This window comes from Mustela lutreola, chromosome 14 (genome assembly GCF_030435805.1).
Source record: "Mustela lutreola isolate mMusLut2 chromosome 14, mMusLut2.pri, whole genome shotgun sequence".
Classification (NCBI taxonomy): Eukaryota; Metazoa; Chordata; class Mammalia; order Carnivora; family Mustelidae; genus Mustela; species Mustela lutreola.
In genome coordinates, this window is record NC_081303.1 from 74,883,958 (window position 1) to 74,909,377 (window position 25,420).

The 25,420-nt window shown below is 63.4% G+C and overlaps 1 protein-coding gene across 1 annotated transcript in view; it reads left to right on the top strand.

Moving 5' to 3' along the window:
- Positions 1-25,420, top strand: part of KCNN3 (potassium calcium-activated channel subfamily N member 3) — a 116,828-nt gene that overhangs the window by 19,192 nt on the left and 72,216 nt on the right. The window contains exon 2 of the mRNA XM_059145512.1: positions 14,837-14,932. Coding sequence (XP_059001495.1) covers positions 14,837-14,932 — 96 coding nt within the window. The remainder of the gene's footprint in view (positions 1-14,836; positions 14,933-25,420) is intronic.

The following is a 25,420-nucleotide window of genomic DNA, read 5'->3' on the forward strand; positions in this document are numbered from 1 at the left end:
GGTTCTTGGAGAGGGCGGGGCAGGCCCAGCGCTGCCCACAGGGTTCCTGCCCCCGGGCTGCTTGGAGGGGTGCCGGGCGCGAGCACTGTGCCTGGTAGTTCAGACGCCCTGCGGGAGCCATCAGGAGCCCCATGCTGGACTCAGAGACGTGTGAGCCCGTGTGAGCCCGTGTGACTTCAGGCGAGTTCTCAGCTGCTCTGAGGGTCGGTTTCCTTATTAATGGGGGTGACAGTAGCACGCGCCTCCGTGATACCAAATGCGGCTCCATTTTGGAGTCGCTGGTGGATCTTGAAGTGCACATGCCCGGATTCCAGCCCTCCTGGTGGATGAGCCCAGGGCCACCTGCCCGTCAGGGACTCTGGAAACTCCCCAGGGGATATAAAGATTGGCAAAGTCTGTAGCGGCCATCACGGGTCTGGGGGTCGGAGGAGGGGAGGGTCATTCGGTTGTCCGGCTCTGCTCAGTGTGGGGTCTGGAGGCACAGGAAGGGCTTGCCCTGAGGCCTGACCCTGGTGGCTCTCCTTGGCCCATCTTTACTCAAAAAGTCCCTCCTTAACCCTGGGGTCACTTAGCTGGGGTGCCCCTACAAGTCTCCTCCTGGTGGCTTTGGGGACGGGAGCGCTAGACCCCATGAGGTCCCCGGGAGGCAGAAGCCCAAGGTGCTGGCCTACAGTGCGCCTGGCCTGGGTGTGGTGGCCTGATCTCGGGGGCTCTGGGCAGGGTGTCTGTGGGGACGCAGCAGGGGAGGGGCTTGGGTGGAGGAGTGAGGGACCCCAGATCCCACAGGGGTCCCGGCCTGAGTAAGGGAGGAGGGGTTCCTGCCAGCCAGCCTGGGGTGGGGTGGGGGTCTTTCTCCTTCAGGTGATTCCTTGTTCCTTTCCCCCGAACCACGGAGATCGGATTTAGCAGATGGAGCCCAAGCGGGGAAGTGAGAAGGGGGTCCTTGGTCTCGTACCCAGGTCCCTGCTCCGGGGAGGGGGGCTGTGTAGCACTTGGCGAACCACAGACCACTTTTCTGTCTTCTCCTCCGTCCACAAATCCTGCCCTGGCAAGTGCCTTTGACTCCTGTTCTTGCCACCCCAAAACACAGGGAATCTTTTAATAGCACAGGCCCTTTGGATCTCTAACCAGTCGGTCACCAAATCCTACCCCAAGTGTACTCAGAATAGATGCTTTTAATAAAATATATTACCTTTAAGCCAGTGTAAACCCGTGAAATTTATACATTTCTTTTAGAGCATCTCTACAAATTTTACAATATTGAAATCACCACCCAGTGACCTTTTGGGAAACACTAGATAAATTACAAGAGACAAACAGAGAACAGGGAGGTCCGCTTTCTGGTGCTGCCCCTGCCCGGTTCTCAGGCTGAGCCTGGAGACCCCCGACTCCCCAAGCACCGTCCCCGGACTCTGGGCGGGCGCAGCTGTCCGCTCTGGATACGGCTCCCCGACTCCGTCGGTGTGCCTCTGCTCTCCACCCCCGAAACTAGTCCCCTGGTGGCCAGGGTCCCCGGAAATGTGCTCGGGAGGCCCGGACTGCTTTGGAAACACCCAGATGGTCTGCTGAGGGTCTGCCCCAGGCACACGGCAGGAGCCCCTCGGCCGTGCAGGTGACAGCCGAGCCTGGCTGAGCCCAGGGGCCCTGCTGTGTTCTCAGGGTTTCAGCCCGCCCACTCCGTGTGCTTCTCCTCCACCCACAGGTCAGGTCCTCTGCCCTCCTGCCCCTTGGGCACCTTCCTCCCTACCAGCTGGTGATGGTCGGGGGAAGCCCAGCGGGTGACCCCTCTTCCTAATTTGAGGGGGGAAGCAGAATTTCGAAAGGAAATGGTCCATCAAACCGCGTCTCTGTGAGCCCCGAGGGGAGCTGCTTCTCGTAATGCGGATGCACAGGCCGGGGATAGGGCAGGGGCGGGGGGTGTGACCTCACAGGCGACCGAGGCCCACCCGGCTGCTGTGCCATCACGCTCTGTGACCTGCCCCTCGGTCGGCTGAGGCACTGTCCGCGTCTCCCAGGCCCAGGTCTCCCGGGCCCCCCTGCTGCGGTTTTCCCGCACAGACACCGCCTCCCTTGAGCCCTGGTCATGGTGGCCGCTGCCACGCTTAGGCTCGGAGAGGGAGGGAGAGGAGAGGAAAATCGGGGGTTAGAGTCTCCTAAGCTACCCAGGCCAGAGGCTGCTGGCCCTGCCGCAGGGGAGCAGCTCTGTGAGGAAGGGAAGGAGACCTGTCCGAGCTGCCCATGGGCCACGCACGCCCTCGTCAGTGAACCCGCAGACAGGAATGGAGTTTTTCGCTGTGCGAGGGGCGGGGGCACGAAGACCCCGTGAGAGGACGGACAGCTGGTCCCCGGGGCTCGTGGGGTCCGCCCCTCCACTCTTGCTCCCCGGGGGGACGCAGGGAGGAGGGGCCACGTGGGAGAGGGCGCTGCTGGGGGTCGCAGGCTCACAGCGGGGTCTTGAGGGCACCCGAGGAACGTGTGGGGCTGGAAGGGGAAGGTCTGTGGTGTGAGTGAGGCCGGGGAGGGCAACAGGAGCCCAGTCACGCAGGGGCCTTGCTCAGGGGACCCACCTCCGTCCTGTGGGCCCTGGAGACGCGAGGCGGGTCGCCGCCGGGCGTGCAGGGCTCGGGGCCTCCGGAGCGACCGTCCGGGTCTGGACCCAACTGCTGGGTGACTTGGGCCCAGACCCCAGTGCGGACATTGTCTGTCCACCTCTGGCCACCTGAGCCGTGTCTGCTGGATGTCGCCGTGCACAGCTGGCGGCAGCTGGAGGGAGCAGGCAGAGTTCCCCAGGAAGGATGTGCCCTCTGACCCCCATGGCTCGCACTGCCTGGCCCTTTCCAGCCCTTCTGGCTCCCCCAAGCCCAGGGCCCAGCTGGGCTTCTTCAGTGAGACCATCCGTCCGGCTGGGCGTCCCGGCTGCTGGCCCCCTGGTGACACCAGCAGCTGGTCTGGGGAGGCGGCCCGGAAGCTGGGGCCACGTCATGTGCCTGGACGAGCCGTCCTGCCCCTGAGCTAATGGGTGAGGCTTTGCATGTTGCCCTCTGTGCTGGGGGCTCAGGGGCCCGGCGTCCGCTCCTGCCTGGGGCCCCAGCCCCTCGCCAGCGGTGCCGGGACGGCTGTGGGCGGGAGGTCAGGTTCTCATCCAGGAGCGCCGCTTCTCCCTCCATCAGAGCTTCCCAGGGCGAGGAGCCGGGGTGGGGGCTGCCCAGGGTTCCGGTTTTCCTCGCCTGTGCTCACAGCTGTTACGTGTAAAGGCTGAAACAGCGTGTTCTAGGTAAGTGAGTATCCGTTGAGTCTGTGGGATGAGCAAAGTGTCGGTGGCTCCAGGCCGCCCTCCCCCTCCACCCGCCACCTCCTGCCAGTCCCACGTGCGCGGCCTGGATGGCCGGACCTGTGATGGGGTCGTTCCTCATGCTCTGCCCTCCTGTCACTTACTCGCTCATCAAGTATTTACTGAGTATCAGGTCACGGGGACAGAACTAGGATAGCTCGGAGTCGGGGATGACCCCCCATGGGAGCCGAGGCGCTGCGGGGTCTCGGGGGCCCAGCACGGAGTGTGGTTCAGACCTGGAACTGCAAGCTGACAGTCGCCAACCCTGTCCCTGGGAAACAGGGGCACAGCTGTGGGGTGGCCGGGGCAAGGGGGCACGGCCGAGGGGACCCAGCTGGTGCCTGGACCGTCCTTGGTCCCTGCTATGGGTCCCAGCCACAGCCAGAGAGGACCGCTCAGAGGGACAGGCCCCGGGCGGGCTCGGCCCCACCCTGGCAGGCTGTGCCCAGGGCTGCTCCCACCCCCTGGTGGCACAGTTTCCCATCTGTAAACTGAGGCTTAGGGCTGGAGGAGGACCTCGGCCGTCTGCTCTGAGCCCACGTTCTGTGCCCAGCACAGGACACCGGCCATCTGGGGCCGGAGCTCCTCAAGCGAAGGTGTCCCCATCTCACACTGAGAAAGTCCCCGAGGGGCTGCGGGCGTCCTGCTAGCTCCTCGCCGGCCAGGCTCTCCTGGCTCAGCCCTGGGCGGAGGAGCTTGGGTCTCGTGTGGGTACGTCCTGGGGGACATACTCTTTTTGGAGTTTCTGTCTTTGCTTTTCCTTCCTGTCAGTGAGGAAGGCTCCAGGTCCAGGACCGTCTGCGGGACAGGCGCCTCGGCAGGCCCAGCTCCCGGTGCCCTCAGAAGCCGTCGCCTCCGCCCGGGGCGGGCTGTCTGGCCACTGCAGCTCGAATGGCACGTCCCCGAGAAGCCCCAGGCAGGCCGCATTCACGGCTCTGTGAAGAAAAGAGTGTTTGGGCAACACAGTGTTAGAAGATTTGGGGTCCCGAGCTGTGTGGCCCTGGGACACATGTCAGTTTTCCCATCTGTAGCTGGGAATGGCTGTCCTTACGTCCCAGAAGTCAACTAGAAAACCAGGCCCAAAAAATGCTTCGTAAGCAGGAAACCCTTCGCTGGTGTCTGGGACAAAACCATCTAGTCGTGAACATGTCCTGATGTTCCACCATCGCCGCAAGTCCTCTGGGCTGAGAAATTCCAGTCGGCAGGGGAAGGCCCGCTAGGCCCATGGTTGCCTACGACAGAGCCAACACGGGGAGGAATGACAGACCGTCGTTGTGAAGGCGGGAGCAGCCACGCCGTGTCCACTAACGAGGCTTGATCCAGAATATGATGCTTGTCCACAAGCCTGGGGGCCGGGACCGTGGCAGAGGGGCTGCTCATGGCGGCCTGGAATGCCGCCGTGCCGCAGCTCAGGGCGGGCGTGGAAGCTGGGAGGCATGGGCCGCCGGGCCCTTAGGCCTCCCAGACCTGACAGAGGCTCCACGTCTGGGATGATGGTTAGATTCTCTGTCTGGGCAGGGAGACTTTGGGGAGTAGCATGTTCGTGGCTACTGTTCGTATTAATAATCATGCCAGGCAGCAGGTGCAAACTGTCCCCCCGCTGCCCACGGCTGCTGGGAGGCGTGGCCGTGCCATGCACAGACCGTGGGGTGCTCTCTGCCCACTCTTGGTCGGAAGAACTCCGGAGGGAAGAAAGGACTCTTCCTCGGTGTCGGTATAAGGATGAGGGTGGAGTGGACCAGCCCAGTTGGGGCCTGCGGTCTGGCTTCCCTGTGGTCAGCCTCACGCAGAGGCGGCCAGCGGGCTGGGGTCAAGGGCTCTGTGACCCAGCAGGGGAGAGCCGGCAGCTGTGGCTTCAGGCCAGTGGCTGCCAAGGGACCGCACGCACAGGGAGCAGGGGCCTCCGCACCCGAGGTTGGAATCAGGAGGCTCCTGCACTGCCCTTGGGAATCTCACCAGGTAGTGCAATCGCTCTGTGCCTCAGTTTCCCCATTTGTCAAGTGGGGACGACAGCTCCTTGTTGTGAGGATTTGGTGAGATCCTATGTGGAAAGGGGGGACAATGAGTAGACTTGGGGTCTGGCAGGTCATGGGACTTGGGAGATCCTTGTGGAGTTTGCTCCTGCTGGCAGGGTCCCCAGGACAGCGCCTGCAGGAACCCGGGGCTCCTGCTGCAGAGTGGCTCTGCTGTGAGCCCACTCCGGGCGGGCGGTGAGCCTCTGCCAGGAGGTCGGGCCCGTCAAGTTCTTGCAGGACAGGAGCAGGTAAAATAAACGTGCCGAGGAACTGAGGTTCGCGACTCCCCTGGGTGTGGACACTGTCCTACCCGCGCTGCATGGGGCCAGGCCGCATCCCAGGGACCCTCAGGCCAGGGACCCCAGGCAGAGCCTTGAAGCTCTGCACAGACAGGCACCCAGTCCGCCTCTTCTGGGCCCGCGGAGGAGCCAGCTCAGACTGGGGCAGGGGATGTGGCTCGCGGGGGGCCCGCTGCTGGAATGGGCGGCGCCTCTGGCCAAGGGTGGGCCAGAGTTTGGTGCCGGGTGGGAGAGGGGGCTTCGGGAAAGTGCCACGTGGCCCATTCACAGCCTGGGTTGGGTCTGCGTCGCTTCTCGACATAGTCCCGCACCTGCAGACAACTGGGGGCCTGTGCCAGCGGCCACGAGGCCCGGAGCTGAGTTTCTGCAAAGCAGTTTTCCCTGTGCTGACCGGGGCCGGGGCCAGAGTACCCATTGTTCCGTGCTGACTGGTTTTTTTTCCAGACCATTTCCCTTTGTTTGTGTTTAAGCTCTTCTATTTTTAAGCAAAAACAAGATGGAGAACGCACAGTAGGTCGGGTTGTTCCCCCTGATTTGCTCTGAATTAACCACGGGAGAAGTGCCGCCCCCAGACCAGGCGGAGCCCCTTGGAGGGATGGCAGGGGGCTCAGATGGGGCCCGACGTCAGGCGGCCAGGACGGGACGGGGTGCAACGCTAGCCCAGCCCTCAGAAGACTCAGGGCCAGATGAGCGTATTTTGCTACTGGTGTGTGGCCTGGAGCAGATCAGGAGAGAGCTCTTCTCTGCACCTCATTTCCTTGCTGGGAAAGGGGGAGTGGGGCTAGGTGACCTAGAGGGCCCCCTCCAGCTCAGTCTGTGCACCTGGGGTGGGACACTGCTGTGGGAGGGGGGGAAGGGGTGCTGTCCTCAGTGTCCTACTGCTGGCAGCCCGGCCCGGGGGCACACAGGGGCGCACGGTGTGGGGGGCGGAGTGCGGACAGGGCTGATTCTTACCTGGGACGCTCCGATCAGCCCCCAGAGACATCCGTGCAGCCAGCCCCGCCGTGGTTTTCTCACCACGTGGGATTCCTGGGGATCTTGAGATTTTCGGCCCAAACATTGCCAGGCTCAGGGAACACTTTGCGCATGTGGACAGGCTTGCCTCGGGCACCCGGCTGGGAGTGGGCAGTGGGGTCGTCGGATGAGGCCGGAAGTACCGAGATCCTAGCGTTGCTTCTGCCCCGGCCGGAGAGGTGGGACTGTGGGCAGAGGAGGGGAGGGAGGGACGGGGGTGGGCGGGGGTGGTCTGCAGGCCCCCCCTGGCGCCTCCAAGACCAGCATGAGCTTTCCTCCCCCGGGGGCGCAGCTTTCCTCTCAAGTCACTTGCATCTGAGGGCGAACTCCCCGGTTCGTGGCCATGGGCTGACCCAGGGCTCCCGCAGCTCCGTGAGCCGGGCTGCCCGTCCTGGGGCAGGTGGGAGGCGCTGGGTCAGGCTGGAGCCCCGTGTGTGCACACAACCTCCCGCGAGCGAAGTGATTTCCTTCCGTTTTATTGGTTTGGGCTTAAACAAGAGCACATGAAACGACTCTGAAGCCAGCCGTCGAGGAAGTGTGGTTATTTGTTCAAACATTCTAGAACACTTCAGAAGGCGGGGGCTTCTGCCAGCTGGAAGAACCGTGGGGGCACGGTCTTGGCAAGGGGAGCAGTGCTGTCTGTCCAGGGGGATGGGAAAGGAGGCAGTCCTCCCCAGGGTTCTGTCCCGCCTGGGGCAAAGCAAGGTCACGTGGTTCTCTGTGACTTGGGACCCTGAGACCGTTGGGACTGACGCTCCCCAGAGCCTCTCTTGGGATGCGGGTGTGCGTCAGCCCCCGCCGGAGAGGAGCAGTGGTGGGTGTGCACCTTGCAGGGCGGGAGTGGGGGCGGTGCCCGCAGGCCAAGGGCTCTCACATTTCCTGGGCAGGGGCAGGCAGAAGACCGTCAGGAGTGTTTACTGGAGAAGGAGACGCAGCGGCCAGGGGAGAAACTGGGAGGTGATGTCCGAGACAGGGATCCGGCTGATGGAGAGTGTGAAAATTCAGCGTGGTTTTATTTTCATAAGCAGAGAAGAGAGGGTGGCAGGCTAGCACCCAGGTTCTAAGCCTTGTTTCGACCCTGGCTGGTGCTGCATGGGTGCTGAGCCAGCCTGTGCTCACCGCGTCCTCACACTGAGTGAAACCTGCGTGGCTGGCCAGTCTCCAAGGATGCCTCTAGGCGTGGTGTTCTGTGCCTGGTGGCATTCTGATCCTGCTGATCCAGGACTCCGGTGCTATACTACTGTCAAAATGGGGCTTTGTTTGTTTCTTTACTGGGTGCAGAGCACCCGAGAAGACAGAATCCACGTCTTTGAGAAAGTCAGAGCCTTCCAAAGTAGTGATGGGGAGTGAGTTCCCTGTCCCTGGAGGTAATCAAGTAGACTGACCACATGCCAGGACTCTCACAGAGAGTCCTGTGTTATTTAACTTCATGGCTTTTGAGTTTCTTTTTTAAACAGGGTTTATTTATTCATTTATTTATTTAAGAGTTTGTTTATTTATTTGACACAGACACAGGGAGAGAGGGAACACAGGCAGGGGGAGTGGGAGAGGGAGAAGCAGGCTTCCCAACGAGCAGGGAGCCGGATGCGGGGCTCGATCCTAGGACCCTGAGATTATGACCTGAGCCGAAGGCAGACGCGCAATGACAGAGGCCCCCAGGTGCCCCTTGAGCTTCCTTTTCACTCCAAGATTCTGGGGATCCACACACCTGGCTGGCAGTTTGTCCTGAGGCCTGGGGTGGTGCCCAGCTTTCTGGAATTGTCTTGTGCCTCTGGAGCAGCAGTTCCCATCCCTGTCCTGCACGTTAGAATCACTGAAGTTTTTCAGATGTCAGTACCCGGGAGTCAACTGTTCAGCCGTGGCCCCAACGTCCCTCAGTTCTAGAGCAGGCCTGGCTGCTGGGGCCCGGTGGCTTCTCTCGGCCCCGCGCTGCCTGGAGATCTTGGGGGATTGACCCCGGGTCTCACTCTGCCTTGGAGTGGAGGTCCCTCCTGGGGCTGTGGGGACGGACCCTTACACACCCACTGCCCGGCAAACATTTGTCAAGGGCTTCCCTTGGGGGCCAGCTGTCGGCTGCCTTCGGAAGGACGTCCCCGTGCAGAGCCAGACGGGCACGAGGCAGGGATGGAACGTTGCACTGAACCGCACGGAACCTTTGTCCGTGATGTGAGTGGGCAGGAAGGTGGACCATGGACCAGCGTGGTCTGGAGAACGCGCCCTGCTGGCCCCTGTTGGCTCAGACCTCACAGAGGAGACCGGTTCCCTCACTAGAGTCATGTCTGTGGCCTTGGGAGTGACCCGTCGGACTCAGGATTTTAGTATCATCGTCTCCCAAATGACCTTTTTCCTTCCTTGGGGCATCAGGCAGGGGAGAGCCGGGGCCAGGGTGGGTCATCTCTTAACTGGTGTCTGGGCCATCGTGCTGGCTTCACCAAGCGCCACGGTCCCTCTGCTCAGACCCGAATGTCCTTGTTCCTCAGCGCCTGGTGTCCTTAGACGTCAAGCTCCATCTCCTTCTAGGGATGACTGAGTGGAGGCCACAGAGAAGTGCCAGAAGTGCCCCAGGCCAACCTGACCTGGTGGGTGCTATTTTGGGACCGCGGCCCTCCCCACACTGGGCCAGCCCTGGCCATGCCTGTTGGGATGCGTCCCTCCCCCAGCCCTGACCTGAGGCTGCCCCTGGTCCGTCGTGCCGGAAGGGGACGGGAGGGCCGCGGTGAAATGAGGGGGCCTTGTCAGGGGCAGGTGAGACAGGTCCATGCCACCAGGAAGGGGCCTTGTCGGGGGGCAGGTGAGACAGGTCCATGCCACCAGGAAGGGGCCTTGTCGGGGGCAGGTGAGACAGGTCCATGCCACCAGGAAGGGGCCTTGTCGGGGGCAGGTGAGACAGGTCCATGCCACCAGGAAGGGGCCTTGTCGGGGGCAGGTGAGACAGGTCCATGCCACCAGGAAGGGGCCTTGTCGGGGGCAGGTGAGACAGGTCCATGCCACCAGGAAGGGGCCTTGTCGGGGGCAGGTGAGACAGGTCCATGCCACCAGGAAGGCAGGGCCTGGATGGTCCGCAGGCCAGACTCCGACCCCCCCCCGGGGCCCTGCCTCCTCCTTGCTCGGGTGGCGGGTGAGGGAGTGGGTGTCCTGGGCCGGTCCAGAGATGCTCACTTGGAGGGTGGGCTGCTTGGAGGGTCCAGAGCAGGGGTCGCAGCACCTGGCTGTGTCTGCAAAGTCAGGATGCAAGTGGCCGTCTTCATTCAGAGTTAACACTTGGCTCGTCTTTGTTGCCCTACGGTGTGCCTGGTGACACCCTAGGAGTGCATGAAGGGAGACCCCATCCTTCTGGGGCACGCAGGCCAGCTCGCAGCGGTGGGCTGTTGGGCTCCTGCCACCCCGCGGAGGTGCACTCAGGGAGGACGCGGGGCACCGGTGGGCGGGCGGGTGTTCCGGGCGCATCGCATCTGGGCCGGGAGCAGAGCTCCCCGAAACAGAGCCAGAATCCCCCAAGGACTGAGGACGGGGTGAGACGCTGTCTCCCATTGGTTCGGGTCCGGGCCCTGCTCCGGGCCCCGCTCCTGGCCCCCGTCAGTTCACGGAGTCGCTGCTGGCATCTGGGCCGGAGGCGAGGGTGGCTGGTGCAGCCTCAGTTCTGGGCCCCTCGGGAACATCCCTCAGGCACCCCAGACTCGGTGGGGGAGCGAGCCGGCTCAGAGCCTCTCCGTGGGGAAGGTGCTCTCTGCACTCCTCACTCACCTGCAGGGCGTAGGGTCAGGGTCAGGGTCAGGGTCAAGGGCCCCTTGTCACCGAGAGGGCCGCCTGCAGGCCTCTTCCGTCCCCCTGGGCTTCTTGCCTGTTTCTGAGCATCCTAGCCCGGCTTCTCTGGGCCCTCCCCACCTGCCCCGTCCCCGGCCGGGCGGGATCCCGGCTCAGCGGGTTGGGGTGGAGGGGGTGGGGAGCCCCTGGCGTTTTACAGGTGCCCGGCACAGGGCCTGGCCATGGCTGAGCGCTCAGGAAACGCTTGCAGGGTGGACGGAGGAGTGAAGGAATGTTTGGGCCCCGCAGACAGCCGGTGCGGGGGAGCGTCGTGGTGCCTGTCACAGCCTTGAGTCACTGGCCCGGGAGGCGCGCAGGGGCCGCGGCCGGAAGGCCGGGAGCGCCGGGGGAGGGGCCTGAGCTTGGCCAGGAGCCCCGCGGGGCACCGCCATGAAGGACGGAGAGTGGGCAGAAGGCCGTCCTGGGGCAGGGGCAGGAGGGCTGAGGGAGGGGCAGAGCGCGGCACCCAGGAATCCAGGCTTCCTGTGCCCCAGGGCTGGTTCCGACGTGCGCCGCGTTCTGGAGCGTGTCTGACCGGGTCAGCCGGTCCAGAGCTGGAGGTCACGCTGGCGCCGAGCGGCCGTCGGTTTACAGCCTCTCCGTGAGGCTGAGGGAAAGGTGACCTTCTAGAGGAGAACCTTTCTGCAGCTACGGTTTCCGGGGTGGAGGGAGGCGTGCAGAGCTTCGTCCAGCACATGCCAGTGTTAGATGACGTCCCCCGCCCCGGGGTCCTGGCTGGTGACAGAAACCACGGGGCGACCACAGACGCAGGAACACGCACGCACGCTTGGGGGACGTCTGCTCGGCTGGGGGGTCCCCTGCACGCTCTTCCCTTGGTGAGCCTCCGGTCCGTCCCCTGGGACTCCAGTTTTCTCTTGTTTTCAAGTGTCGCAAACAGTCAAACACATTTAGGACCCCAGCGTCTCTGGGAAGATCTGCCGTCGCCACTACAATTGTGCCCCGTGTTTGGAGGCCACGCGGCTGGGCAGAGACGGGAACGCACACTCCCTCACCCTCCGCGGTGCCGTGGGCCAGCCGGAGTCCTCGGCAAAAGGTCACGGCGTGTGGAGGGCTCGCCGGTGGGTAGGGGCCCCCCACGGGAAGGCGGCGCCCCCCCCAGAAGTCTCGTCTGAAGCCCCGATGGGTGGCCGATGGGTGGCCGTCATCAGTCTCCGCGAGGACGGTGGAGCAGTCTCGGGTGGCGGGGAGGACCGGTCTGTGGAAAGTCCGGTCGATGGCTGAAATCTGGGCTAGTTGTGTGACCTTGGCGAAGTCACCTTGTCTCCCCGACTCTCGACACAACGGAGATGTCATGGCCTGGTCTGTGGGGGCACCCGGCGCGCGGTGGGTGGAGGGCAAAGTTCCAGAAGCACTCGTCAAGCCCCTGTTGTGCGCGGCGCTCTCGGGGCGGCAGGCTCCCCCTGGCTGGCTGCAGGGTGGCTCGCGACGGCCCGTGCGCCCCGACGCTCTGTATCGTGCGATGCTGTAGTCTCAGTCGTTTTCAGGTTAAAAAAAGTAAAACAATTAAAAATAAGGGGAAGGACCATCTATGCGGCTTTGGTGTCGGGGGTTTTCACCGGGTAGCACAGGCTTTTCCTCTTCACGTACTCTTGACAGAAATGGTTTTAAGTGGCTACCTGGTGGCCCATTGCTGGCCACTCTCGAATGTATGTGACCACTCTGACAGCGCTGGGCATTTAGGAATAAATGGCTTTTAAAAGGATTCATCTGCAGGGATGTTTCTCCGCGTTCCTCTGTGCTGGGGTCACCGCTCCGTCGTGAAGAGCCCCGAGACGCCGAGGAGAGGGCTGGCACTCGAGGGGACCCCCTCCCAGCCTAGCAGCCCCTCGGCCTGTCTGGTGGGAGCCTGTGGGGCAAAGCGAGTGGCCGGTGCCCTATGGGGTGGGCACAGCTGACTTGCCCACGACTGTCCCCCCAAGAACGGTATCGATTTCAAGCTTCGCTCGAGTTGAGGTAGCAAAGAAAAGACAGAAATTCCACATTTTAGCAACTGGACGACACTTCTAGTCCAGCCAGACTTTGACATGTTTTCCAGCTACTAAAAAGTGTTGAGCGTTTACTTTTCATGGACATGTGGCAGAGAATGCCGGGGTCTGCAGGGAGGAGAGTGTCCCGCGGCTCCGGGACAAAGCTCGTCCCCCGTGGGGCTGGAGCTGACCAGAACCAAGGAGCGGGTGGAAGGCGCCTCTTATGTAAGGGCTTTGAGTTTTAGAACAAAAGGAAGAGGCCCAGAGGAGGGGCGGCAGCTCCTTTCCCTCCACCTCGCCCTCTAAAAATGATGGGAATAGACTCAGATTCAGATTTTAGTTCATTTCTGCCAAAAGAAATAAATTAGATGTTGAAATGTGCAGCTGATCCCGAGGCCTTCCCAGGGGAGCCGTGACGCTCCCCAGAAGCCTTCTGAGCCCTTGGAGGGAGAAGTTGGGGCCGTTTCCGGCTCACGAGCAGGGAGAGCTGGCCCCATTGTCCCTGTCGGGATGATCGCCTCGTCCCGAAGCGGCCGGGTCAGGGCTGTGTTCAGCCCTCAGTAGGTTGGACCTCGAGGCTTGGGTGGTGTTTCCAGCACCCAGTCCTGCTCTCAGAGATGGGAACCCTCCCCAGGGTGTCCTGAGGCCCTGTCCATGTGTGGAGCCAGCGGCCGCCAGCTCTGCACTGCGGTGTGGACCACAGAGCCTCCGTGGAAGCTGGCTGAGGTGTAGACGGTCCTTGGGGCAGTGTGGATGGAGGGCTCCTGGTTGGGGAGCCTGCGCGGCACCCAGACTAGGGCCTGTGCAAGACCAGATCGGCGGAAGCTTCCAGCTGATCACCCCCTAGTCCCGCAGGGCTCCAGCAGTGAGAAGGGCTGAACCGTCCGAGGGAGCAGGCAGGAGGGAAGGCACGGTTGTGTTCATTCTCCTCGGGTCCCCAGCACAAAGCGGGGCCCAGCCAGCCACTGTACCAGATGCCTGCAGGGGGGCGACAGACCCAGGGAGAGCTTCTTGCTGTCTCGGCCTGCGGGGGGAGGGCTGGGGAGCACGGGGCCACCGCGGGTCCGGGGCCTCTCCGACCCCCGAGCTTGCCCAGCTGGACGCCACCACCTAACCCTGCAGACCCGAGCCGCTGTCCCTCTGCCTTTGAGCGCGTCCAGGGTGGTCTGTCCCCTCCGGCCGTGGTGCCCTCCCCAGCCCTGTGAGGCCTCACTTGGCCGTTCACCGTCTCCTAGCTGGGAGACACCTCCCACGACCAGGGCTGCCATTGGGATCTGCTCCCGTGGGTCCCACCTCGCTCCTGCTTGTTTCTCATCGCAAAAGGGCCGGGAGTCTGAGGGCAGGGCTCTGGGTGCGAGTCAGAAACCTTGGCTTTGAACCCGGGCCCAAGCCACTCACCCCTGGAGCCGCCTCCTGTAACGTCCAGTTGGGACAGATGCCAAAGGCCATTGTGAGCACGGATGAGAGCAGCCATGTGCCGCCGCCTTGCACAGCAGAAGCTGCCTTGTAGAGCCGCTGGCCGCGGGCGCGGGGCCGTTGCTGCCAGGCTGCGCGTCTCAGGACTGAGCCCTCGGACCTGCCGCCTGGCCCACCGGCTGCTCTGCTCAGGTGGTGTCCCCATCTTCCCGGGGGACCGGGGTTGTCCCTACCTCCTGGCTTCCCAATGTCCAGCAGGGCGCTGCGCCCCAGCCTGGACAGCTGACCCTGCTGGGCACAGGTCTGGAGACTTTACATCTCCAAACATGCCTTGTTCTTCCCGGCGGCCCTGGGAGGCAGGGTCTCACGTTACCCCCAACGGACACAGGGGACCGTTGGGGCAGAGCGAGGAGGAGTGGACAGCATGAGGTCACACAGCTGGGAAGGGGCCGCGTCCGGAGCCTGTGTGGCCCGGCGCTGGAAGGGGCCGTGAACACGGGGGCCCACCCCGGCCTGCCCCACCCCCTGCAGGGAGACCCGTCCTGGCTCCCCAGCAGCCCCTCTGCCACCCGTGCCTCCCTCCCTGCTCCTGACCTCACCTGGGGGGGAGAACACCTGCAGGACATTCTAATTCACGCGGACACCCCGCGTGGTCAGAGCCGGAAGGAGCCCAGGAGTCCTCTGGTTCAGGCTCAGAGAGGAGGGAGGCCCAGGCTGGCGAGAGACTGACTCCCTGACTGTGAAAAGCAGGGCAAGCAGGAGTCATGATCGCACGACTTAGGCGCACCGAGGCGGACTTCCAAACGCCTGCGAACTGAGCCCCAGGAATGCAAGCAGGCTTGAGGCTGGGGGGGGGGGTGCTCATCCCGAGGGACCCCTGGGCCGGGCCCCTGAGCCCCTCTCCCTTTGCAGAGCCCCGTGGCTGGCTCCTTCCCGACTGTCCTAATTCTCTTTCCGTTTCTCCCGCAGGACTCCATGTTTTCGTTGGCCCTGAAATGCCTTATCAGTCTGTCCACCGTCATCCTCCTGGGCCTGATCATTGCCTACCACACGCGGGAGGTCCAGGTACGTGCCGCCTCCCCCCGCCCCGAGGGCGTCGGACGTCAGGGCCCTTCCCTTCCAGGTTGGACCCTCACGAGAGAGGGAACTGGGGTTGCCCTGGGCCTTCAGAACGCTTGTGACGGCATCTTCATTTGGGGATCCCAGAGGCGAACATGGCCTCAGATCTGGGGGGCTGCCCCGGTCAGGACCCTCACCAGGCAGTGTGAGAGCCCTGTACTTTTTCTGTCTCTTGCCGGACAGTTCCAGCGCTTGAACCACCGACCTCCCGACCCGATCAAGGCAACCCCATCTCATGTCCCCATACACGCACACACACGCGTGTGCTCACGTGCACAGCCCCAGAAACCAGCAGCACTCTGCGTGTCTCAGTGGTGTGGCCTTTATGCCGCTGGACCCTGAAGGCTGGGGGGGTGTCGCTTTCTCAGTGGAATGCGAGTCTGATGTGGGTAAGGGGCTGCTGTTTCTCACTGCTCAGAAGTGACTCGGCTCCCAGAGAAGTACCGGTTGGGCCTCTGGGTGCACATCCAGGCCGGAGACAGGCAGCCTCTCTGGGCCGGCGCCGGAGGCAGGACTGAGGAAATCTGCATCAACTTCTCAGGACCCCAGCCCCCGCTGCCAGGCCCCTCCGCTGCAGGCTGGGTCATTCTAGAACTCCAGATGCTTTTCCTCCCATGCATGGGAGTCTGGACAGGACCCCCGTCCCAGGGCTGGGGGAGCGCCGCCAGCTCCACATCTGGGCTGCGGGCGACAGACGGACAAAGACCAGAGCTCACCGTCAGAAAACCTGGGCTGAGTCCCGGCTGGGACCTTGTCCCACAGTGAGTCCTTGGCCAGCCATGACCTTTCTCCGTCTGTCTGGAACACCTTTTGCAGAGGACAGGACAAGGAGTGCTCTGTGAGCTGGAAACGCCATGCAAATCTCGTCCCTGTTGTTGTGGGGCTTCTCAGATGGGGCCGGCTGCTCGGGCAGATGCTCTCAGAGGTGTCCGTGGCCCCGGGTTGGCTGGCCGGGCTCCCGGCTGTGGATGACCCGAGGACACCGGTCTGGAAGCCGTACCTCTCCGGGCTCACAGGCGCTCAGACAGAACGTGTGCACTAGGGCTGCGTCTGCACACCACCACGGTCTGTCAGGGGCTCGGAGCTGCGTGGACCTGGGGGCCTTTGACCCTGACCGCTGTCCAGTCAGCCCCCCGCAGAGGCCACAACAGGCCGGAGGGCCCAGGTTCTCCCTTGGCCCAAACCAGCTGTGGGGCCCAGGGATTCCCTTGACCCCTCTGAACCGCGTTGTCATCTGGAGGGAGGCCATTTGCTACCTATTGACCTGGCCTGTGTGGAAGGTATCACCCAGGCCCAAGAGGAAAGCCAGAATCCCGGAGCTCAGCGGGGACCCCCGCTTGAGGGAGGGGGGCGGGGAGCGGGCAGCAGCCTGTGCCCTACGCTGCGGTTCCCACTCCAGATGCCCCATCCTCTGATACCTGTGGGGTCCGTGTTCCCAGCTCGGGCTGCAGCCACGGCCTCAGCGCTGGCCCAGCCCGGCCCAGGGCCCCAGTTCACTCGGTCCCCTCTCCGCTTTGCCCAAATTACGGGCAGTAGGGGACGCTGTTCTGGGCACTTATTTTGGCCTGGACCTCACAGTTTGGAGAAACAAATTGAAACCGGTGGCACTGAGTCCTGGCTCGGACACCTCAGCCTGCATGACCTGGGGTCAGTGACAGCTTCTTGGGCCTCAGTTTCCCCATGTGAAGTATGGGTGTACCCTCACCCACTTTGCTGGACCCTGAGGGGGGTACCAGTGGAGTCCAGGGTAGGTGTTTATGAAATGGAACCTGCTGGTCTTCCTGTGACCTCTTTCTGTGCCCCCCCAGGTGGATGACCCTCCCCCCTGCGGCCGCGCCTCAGCCCGGATTGCCTGGGCTCTCAGCCGCCAGAGCTGTGCCCCGTGGTCCCGGGCCCACCCCCCAGGTCACGAGGGGAGTCACCAGTCCCTGGCTCCCTCTGTCCCCTTGCTTTTCCAGTGAAATGATTTGTGCGTGGAGCTGGACCTTCTCGTGCCCGAGGGACGCGGGTGGGTTTGGGTCCCGGCAGTCGGCACGGAGGCAGCTGGCTCCTGCAGGCTCCCGAGGACGCACCCTGCCCAACCACACTGCATTGCCTGTCTGGGTCTTTCTCCCCAGACTTAGGGATGGTGATGTCACGAGTCTTTGCCTGTCCAGGGGCCCACGGTGGCTGACAGAGCAGGGGTCTGTGGCGTCTGAGTGAAAGGGCCCTAGATTCCGAGCACGTGGGACTCTTCCTCGGCCTGTGGTCTTGGGCTTCGGTGTCCCCATCTGTTAAGCGGGACCCTAAGCGTCCTCCTCTGTATTGCTCTGGTTTAGGTCTGGGCGCAGCAGCCGCTGGGGGAGGGCAGCGCTGGGAACACTGCAGGGGTGAGGCAGTGCGGGGAGGCCTCTGGGCCACAGGAAGCAGGGCGTGTGGCCCGGCTCCTCAGAGGGGCGGGGCTAGGGGCCTGTGCGATTGGCGCCCACCACGTCCGTTGGCCGCACCAGCTGCGGGGGATGTGACTCGGACACATGACCCTGTGTGGACATTCGCCCTGGACATTCGCATCCGGGCCGGCCCTGGCGCGTGGGAGGCTGGGGTGCCTCCTGGACTGTTCCCCTCCTGTCAGTCCGGATGGCTTGTGTCTTCGAGGGAGAATTCTGGAACCGGGTAGCTCTTAACCCAACTCTGGCTCTCTGTCTGGAGCCTCGGGCTTGGAAGGCCCACCGAGGGGGCTCTCTCCTGCCGAAGGGTGGCTCTCTGTGATGGGCCGCGCGGGTTCTTGGAAAGTCTGCTCTCCACCGGGGGGAAGAGGGCCTTGCGGGAACATCTGTTCGGCCCCGAGCATGGGGGGTGGGGGCCTGGGGCTCCCACAGGGCAGCTCTGTCGCTGGAAGACGGCTGCTCCATTTCTCCTCAGGTTCTTCTGCTTGGCTTTTGGGGGCAGGGAGCATTCAGAGCCTCAGGCATCTGTAACCTCAGGCCAGGAAAGATGTGCACACATGAAAACAAGGCGTTTCATTTATTTACCAAAACTCCGACAATAGCGCTCTCCCTGGGGGAGCCCCGGCCCGGTCCGGCATCACCCCCAGCCCCCGGCAGCGCCTGTCCCCGCCCTGGGGCTGCAGCGCTGCTGTTAGAGGCCACTGGCGCCCACGCACCGGACTCTTTCTTGTCCCCCGCTCTCGCACTGGCCTCACACGCAGTGGGGTCCACTCTGGGCCGCATCTGGCACAGGAGCCCAGTGTCGGCGCTGGGAACCCCGCAGTCACCTTTGCTCCCGAAGTCGTGACCGCCCTTGAGCGAAGCCATGGCTCCAGCTAAGGTCTCTGGTTCCACCTGGAAGGCAGGGCAGGGCCGCAGGGAATGCAGACGGTTGGGTGGCCGGGTGTGGGTTCAAATCAGGCTCTTTGTCACATTTTCGTGTCTCTGGTGGCCTTAAGGGAGTTACTTAATCCCTCTTAGCTGATTTCCTTTCTGCAAAATGGGGCTGATAATAGTGTCCACAACGAAGGGTTGTCGTGTGTTAGAGTTTGTGCAAAACAAACCAAGGCCTGGAGAGGGAAACAGCAGCGCGCCCCGCTGTCTCCGGGACAAGGTCGTCGGCGAGAGGACGTGGATCCAGGGAGGATGGAGCCCCAGCGGGAGGCTGTGTGCCCCGCTTGGTGATGACCTAACCTGGCAAGACGAGAGCCAGGGCAGGAAGGACTGTGCATGAGGAGTCGAGCAGAGAAACTGCCCAGACTTGGTCACCAGCTGGGATGGAGGTGCTGTCTGCAGCGGGGGAGGAGTCTTCCTGCGGCTCAGGTAGCTCAGGGGCTGGCAGTGCCATTCAGACTGAAGCCCCAAGAGGAGCCAGGAGCTGGAGGTGGGCGTGATCACCAGGTCAGTTTGCGGAGTCTGAGGTCTGGCAGGGGAGGGCAGGGAGGAGCACAGCTGTCTCCAGGCCTGGGCTGCAGAGGCCCCCAGTGCGGGGAGGGGGGCGGTGGTTGGGAGGAGAGACATGACAGACCCCCCGAGGAGAAGGAACCGTCAGGGAGACCCGGAGGTCGAGGAGGTCGAGGAGCTGGGGACATGGGTCATGGGCTTTGGGCTGGGGCAGGGTCCCTGTGCCCCTCCTCCACTGGGGCAGTCGCAGGGCAGTGGTGGAGTGAGACGGGGAGTGCAGGCCGGTCTTGGAGCTAACTTGTTGGGTTGCAGGAAGCCAGAGTGGCAGCTGGACGCACTGCTAAGGGAGGGGTGTCTGGTCCGCTTTTACAGGGACTGCGTGTGTCGGTCCGCTGCCAGGAAGGGGCCAGTCGGGACGGGAGGAAATGATGGGCAGCGTTCTGGTCCAGGAGCTGGCAGGGGTCGGGGCTCTCTAGGAGCGTATGGGAGGCGGGGCTTGCTCTCGTGGGGAGGAGGTGCCCTGGCTAGGAGCCTGGGGCCGGGGTGGGGGGCAGCTCCCCCATTCTGGAGGGAGGGGCAGAGCCTTGGTGAAGCCACAGGGCGGGAAGCTGCAGGGCCCAGAGCAGGGGCAGAAAATTCACGCGTCCAGCCCCGCGTGCGCTGGAGCCTCAGAGGCGGTTACTCTGCCCGTGGTTGCGGGTCCCGTCCGAAGTCCAAGGACTGAGGCCGCCACTCTTGCTTGGGGGTGTGATCTCCTCCAGACCTTCCAGAGGCTTCTAGCCTGCTTTGGACCCGAGGAACACAAGGGCGGGAGCGAGATGGGGCCTCCAGCCGCTGGGTCGGGACACGGACCTGTGCAGTGGGACACTTGGGATCTGGCAAGTGTGTCTCAGCAGGTGTTTCCATTAAATGCCGGTAAGTTCTCGGCTTCAAATTGTGGGACATACATTATGTTCAAGAGAATGTCCCCTCACAGAGGAGCTCGCCTCCCGTGGCGTGTTAGGACCACAGGCCTGAGCGCCCTCCTGTGTGTGTCACAGGCCGCGCAGGGACACTGCCCTCTGGGCTGCGGGAGGCCTTCCTGGCCCAGATGCTTCGAGGCCCCATGCTGGATGAGTTGGTGGTGTCTCCCGCTGGGGAACAGGAGGACAGTCCAGGCGAAGTCTGGCTCCAGACCCTCACCCTCACTCTCTCGGTGGAAGAAGGCCCCCCCTGAACTCACCCCCCACTCCCAGGACTACCTGGTCAGATGCTGGGAATCCAGAAATAATGCAGGCCATTTCCTGCCTTTGGAGGCCGCTTGTCCTAGACCTTGACACACAGGGACCAGCCTAAGAAGTGCCATCACATGAGGTATGTGTGACTCTGTGTGGTCACAGAGGGCAAGGTCGCAGGGAGATGAGGCTTTGGGTGAGTCCCATGTTCACCGGGAGCAGAGACTGGCCTGAGCATTCAGGGCAGTGGCGAACGAAGAGAAGGAAGGCATGTCTGTCCTCCAGGGGACACAGCGGGCGCCTGACCACAGTGCGTTGTGGTCTCTGTCCTCGAAGGCCTCTGGGGGACATTGCCTAGGGGTGGGTGTCTCTGGCTGGCTGGCTGATGGATTTCACTTGCCTTCACTGGCTCCAAGATGGGCCAGTGGCCCAGGCACTCCCTGAGACTCCAAGACCTCCAGGACTGCCCCCCGCCACCCTGGGCCGTGGGTGAGGAGCTAGGTTGTCGCTGGCTCCGACCCCTCCGTCAAGTGTAGCCCCGTTGAGTGCCGGCACCCGCTCCCTGCGGTGAGTCCGTGCAGAGGGGGCGACGTGACTCACTGTTGTGTCCCGGAGCCGGAGCGCCTCCCAGAGCAGGTGTCCAGTGAGAACAAGGAAAGGAATGAGGGTAGGCAGGCGACGCCTCCCCCTCATCCAGGAGAGCCAGGAGCCTCTGTGTGGCCAACTGGCCCCGTGGCCACAGCCCTGTTCTGGCCTCTGCGGCTGCGTGGCTCGGGGCCCGGGTCTGTGAGCCCGCCGGCCCTGTGGGGCGTCCTTCCCGACCCCCGTCACTGGTCCCTCCTCAACCCTGTGCTGCCGGCCACTGATTGCCATGGTGACCACACTGGCCTGGCAGTCTCCATGTGACATTTTAGGTTTATTTGCTAAATCTTTAAACCTTTGGGCTTCCCTGCCCTGTGGCCCTCCCGGAGCCCACCGGGCCTGCCTGTGTTGTCTCAGACACCGCTACTGACTTTCTGTCACGTCACCTAGAAATGTCGCTCTGTCTCGGTGCCTCAACAGGGCGCGTGCAGTGTCTGTCAGCAGGTTCAAAACCGTGGCCCTGGCAGAGCTTCAGTGACTCCAGCGGAGGCCTCTCACCAGCTCCTCCAGAAGCTTCCTTAGCTCCAGGAGCCTGACACGGAGGGGGTGTCCTCTGCCTGTGAACCCTCGTGGGGCCCTGTCTCTGTGTGGGGCTATCCGGGTAGCCTTGCCCTTCTCCAGCCCCCCTGGCCTCTGTCCAGGAAGGGAGCTAACTCTCGCCTCCGAATAGCCTCCAACCTGAGACGGGGAAGATCGCAGACAGTTCTTTGGCTCGAACATCTTAGAGTTTGAAGGGACTCCTGGTACGTCTCTTACAACTATGAACTGGCCCGACATCTAAAAGCTTTTAGGATAATTAGAGTCAGTGACCGGCCTCCCTTCCCAGTGCCAACTCCCGGTCGCCTTCTCTGAGGATGGACATCCAATTGCCCGAGGCCCCGGGGCCCAGTGCCCAGCGACACGGCACATTTCGTGTCCCTGTGGGCCTGTGTGGGCCGCCCTTGCCCAGGGTTAATCCCTCCCATTTAGTGTCATCATTGCTACTGTCATTGCTACTAGGCCCCCAAGGTTCCCTGGCCTGTGTCTTCTCCTAGCTGCCCCCATGGCTGTCCCTGCTGTGCTGGTCACTGCGTGGGACATTGTGGGGATGCCATGATTCTAAAGACAGCCAGCTCTCCGTGGATTGGGGGAGTGTCTCGTGTTCTGGATGGTTGTCATGCCGTTGGACCACCGAGAAGATTGTGAGTGTTCTAGTGTCCCCAGAAAAAAGATGGTAAAATCACCTCTGGTCGAATTCTCCAACACCCAGTCACTGGAGAAGACGAGCCAGGCCTGGTTTATCTCTGAATTAAAGAAGTCAGGACAGCTGAGTCGAGCAGGGCCCTCTTGCCCTGACCGTGGTACAGACACTGGCCTGGGGGGGGGGGGTGGTGGGGTGCCAGGGCTGTGGTCCGTAGGCCACATCGTGAGTCTGTCCCTTCAGCACGTGGTGAACCACACGGAACACAACCTCCGACATTTTTACAGAGTGGAGCCTCGTCCGTGAGTCCCGCACACGACTGTGCAGCTCACCCCGCCGTCCACCCCCAGAGCTGGCTTTGTCTTTTCCTATGTAACCTTACGCCACCATGGCCCATGGGCGTGGGCGTCCCCCCAAGGCCCCCGCTCCTGCCAGCTTGGCGTGCGCAGACATGAACCTGCCTCCCCTGTCCCCACTCACGGCCCTGCCATGCCCTGACCCTCAGGTTAGATCGGGAAAGTGGTTTGTAATGTCATGGATGCCTGTGGGGTCCCCTCTGCTTGCTGATCTCGTGTGTGCCAGCTGTGCCCCTGTGACCGCAGGAAGGCCTCCTCACGGTGCCGGGAGGTGGGTTCTGTTACCGTCCCTGTGTGGGGGAAGCCAGTTGAGGCCTAGAGGCGAGCGACAGGCCCCGCGTTCTGTGGCGGGGTGGGGGAGGGCCGGAGCCGGGTCAGCCCTGCCCAGCCCTGTGAAGCCTCAGCGCCTCGGGGACAGAGCTCTGGCCATGGACTGTGTCTCCTGTCTCCGCTCCCACAGGGCCCAAAGGCAGCCCGGAATTTGGGCTGAGCCAGGAGGACTGTCCAAAAATGAGCACAGGTCACCATGGCAGAGCCCAGGTGGATGGTGACCAGAATAGACCAGGCAGCAGCTCCTTGTCCCTCTGCCCCGGCCGCCCCTCTAGCAGGGACCCCAGCCTCTGCTCAGCTCCACGGGTCCCCTCTGCCTGTGAGAAGCCCCTTCCTTCTAGTTTCCCTGGGGTCCTCCCCTTGGGTCCAAGGCCAGCCGCAAGAGGAGGCCGGGCATGTTGAGGACAGCAGTAGCTGTGTGACTTGGGGCCTGGCGTGCCGTCCGATGCAGCCCTGCCACGATGCAGCCTTCCTGGCTGGCTGGCCAGGCCCCTCCTGGCTCTTGTTCTTTCCTGCCCCTTCCCAGGGCCCGAGAGCCGAGGCCTGCCTGGAGTGCAGCTGGCCTTCCCCTTAGACGCTGAGCCTCGGCCTGTCGGTGGCCGGGGCTGGGGACCAGGCTTCAGTGGCTTCCTCCCCCCCCCCCCCCACCCCGTACCTCCTTGTCCTTCTGGCTGTCCTGTGGTAAGGGTCAGCAGCCTCATCCCCTAGCCTCCCCGGTTGGACTTGCCAGGGTCTTCTCCTCCCCAGATGAAACGCCCCCGACCTCCCCGGCGTGGTTCGCAGCAGCCCTGCCTGCCTCATCCCCTAGCCTCCCCGGTTGGACTTGCCAGGGTCTTCTCCTCCCCAGATGAAACGCCCCCGACCTCCCCGGCGTGGTTCGCAGCAGCCCTGCCTGCCTTGCCCCCCTGCTCCCCGCTCAGCCCACTTGGTCTGCACCTGCCAAGGCCTGCGAGCCGGTCAGTACGGAGCGCCAGGCACCTGCTTTCGTGCTCTGTCCCCGCAGCCAAGGACAGTTGGCGCCCTTGCCTTGCTTCCAGCTTGGTTGTGAGCTCGGAATCTCGTGCTTATGAAAACGCGCCTGTCGCAGAGCCGCCAGGCCACCGGCTCCGCGTCCCTGACCCCGGCTCCCACCCTTGCTTGCATAGCTGGCCTTGTGGGGGGAGCCTCGTCTTTGGTTGGCCTGCTCGGCAGCCCCCCACCTTCCTCAGCTTGTCCGTCTCGCCTGTCCGGGTCCTGTCTGTGTGCTGGGGGTCCTCCTGCGCTTGACATGATCGTTGCATCCAAACCGTGGATAGAAACCTGGGGCCAGAAACGGCATCTGGGGAGAGACTCTTCCTGTCCGTGGGTTAGAGACAGGAGGAATGGACAGACAGGAATTCAAGGATTTGCGGCTCTTTCTTGTCCCAAGCGTTTTGTGGCCTCTGCTTCGGCTGTGGCTTTGTGCTCCCCGCAAGCCCACCCTCCCAGAAGAAGACCTGCTCTGCATTCCCGGAGCCACACTCCCTGCCAGGGAGGAGCTGTGAGCCGTGGGGTAGCCGCCGCCGCCAGTGGACCCGCCTGCCTGCAGGATAGGGTCAGCACCGCGCCGCCCCACGAGGCTTCACAACAGCATGTTTCCATGACAGTCCCGAAGCCGCTCCCGGCCCCAGCCACCGGCCCGGCGTGACTGCTGACCTGTGGTCTGCAGGCCGCAGCCCCACGCCGGCATCCGCGGCCGGCCACGGCACGGCCACCCGTTCTGACCGGGCTCAGGACGGCCGCGGTCACTGGGCTGGGCTCTGCGAGGCCGCTCCGAGGGGCTGTGTTCGGCGTCGCCTCCTCGGGCCCCTGCCCTGGCTCAGTATCCCGCCTTTGTGCAGCTGGGGCGAGGCTCCTCCTGGCCCTCTCAGGTGCCTCTTGCCGGAATGTGCTAGAAACCTTGTTGGTTTGAGAGCAAAGAGGAATGATCACCACTGTGTGTGGAACTGGGGGAGGGGGTGGGCAGGGCACTGTTTGTCTTCCTGCTGCTGTTAGAAATAGCAACCGTCGTCTGCCGCCTGGAGGCCCGGACAAAAGGTGATTACTTCATTTGATTCTGAGCTATTGAAGGTCTGTTCTGAGCGGGGCACTGCAGAGACAGCAAGGTCCCTGCCCTAAACGGGCTTGTGATCGAACGGGGAGATAAGGCTCGAGTCCCACCACCGCCTTGGCCCGAGCGCTGGGGTGACGCAGGTGGCAGGTGTGGTGGGCACGGCACGGACCCCCGGGTGCCGGGCAGGCCGGTTGGGATGGGCCTCCAGGGCTGGGCAGAGCTCCCGGGCTCAGGTAGGACGAGGGGGGCTTTAGGGAAGGGGTGTGCTCGGGCAGGCGTGGAGCAGGGAGTGGGGGACGGACGCCACACGGCCGTGGTGAGAAGGGGGGGCTCGGGGGCTGGCGAGCAGACTGGGGGCAGCCCGTCACCCGCACGTAGAGAAGCACAGCCCTGTCCACCAGAAGGGGCTCGGGGACGGCGAGCTCATCCCCAGCCACACGAGCACCGCGTTTTTTGGGTGACTGGGAGGCCTCACTCGCAATGCTGAGACCCGTGGGGATGGGAAGAGACCCCAGCCCCAAGCCAGCACCCGTGCCGACCCACAGCCCAGCACAGATCAGAGGAAGTGGTGACGGGTCTCCCTCCTTGGGAGGGCATTAGGGAGACAGAGGCAGATCCCTGGCACCCTCCGGCTCCCCAGTGAGAGCCCTGGGAAGCACATCTGCCGGCCCCAGGGTCCCCCCGGCAGCTCAGGACCTCACTGGGAGTCAGGGCCTCTCAGAGCCTGTGCCGTCGGATCCTTGCAGATGTGGTGCAGGAACGGAGCAGGTGA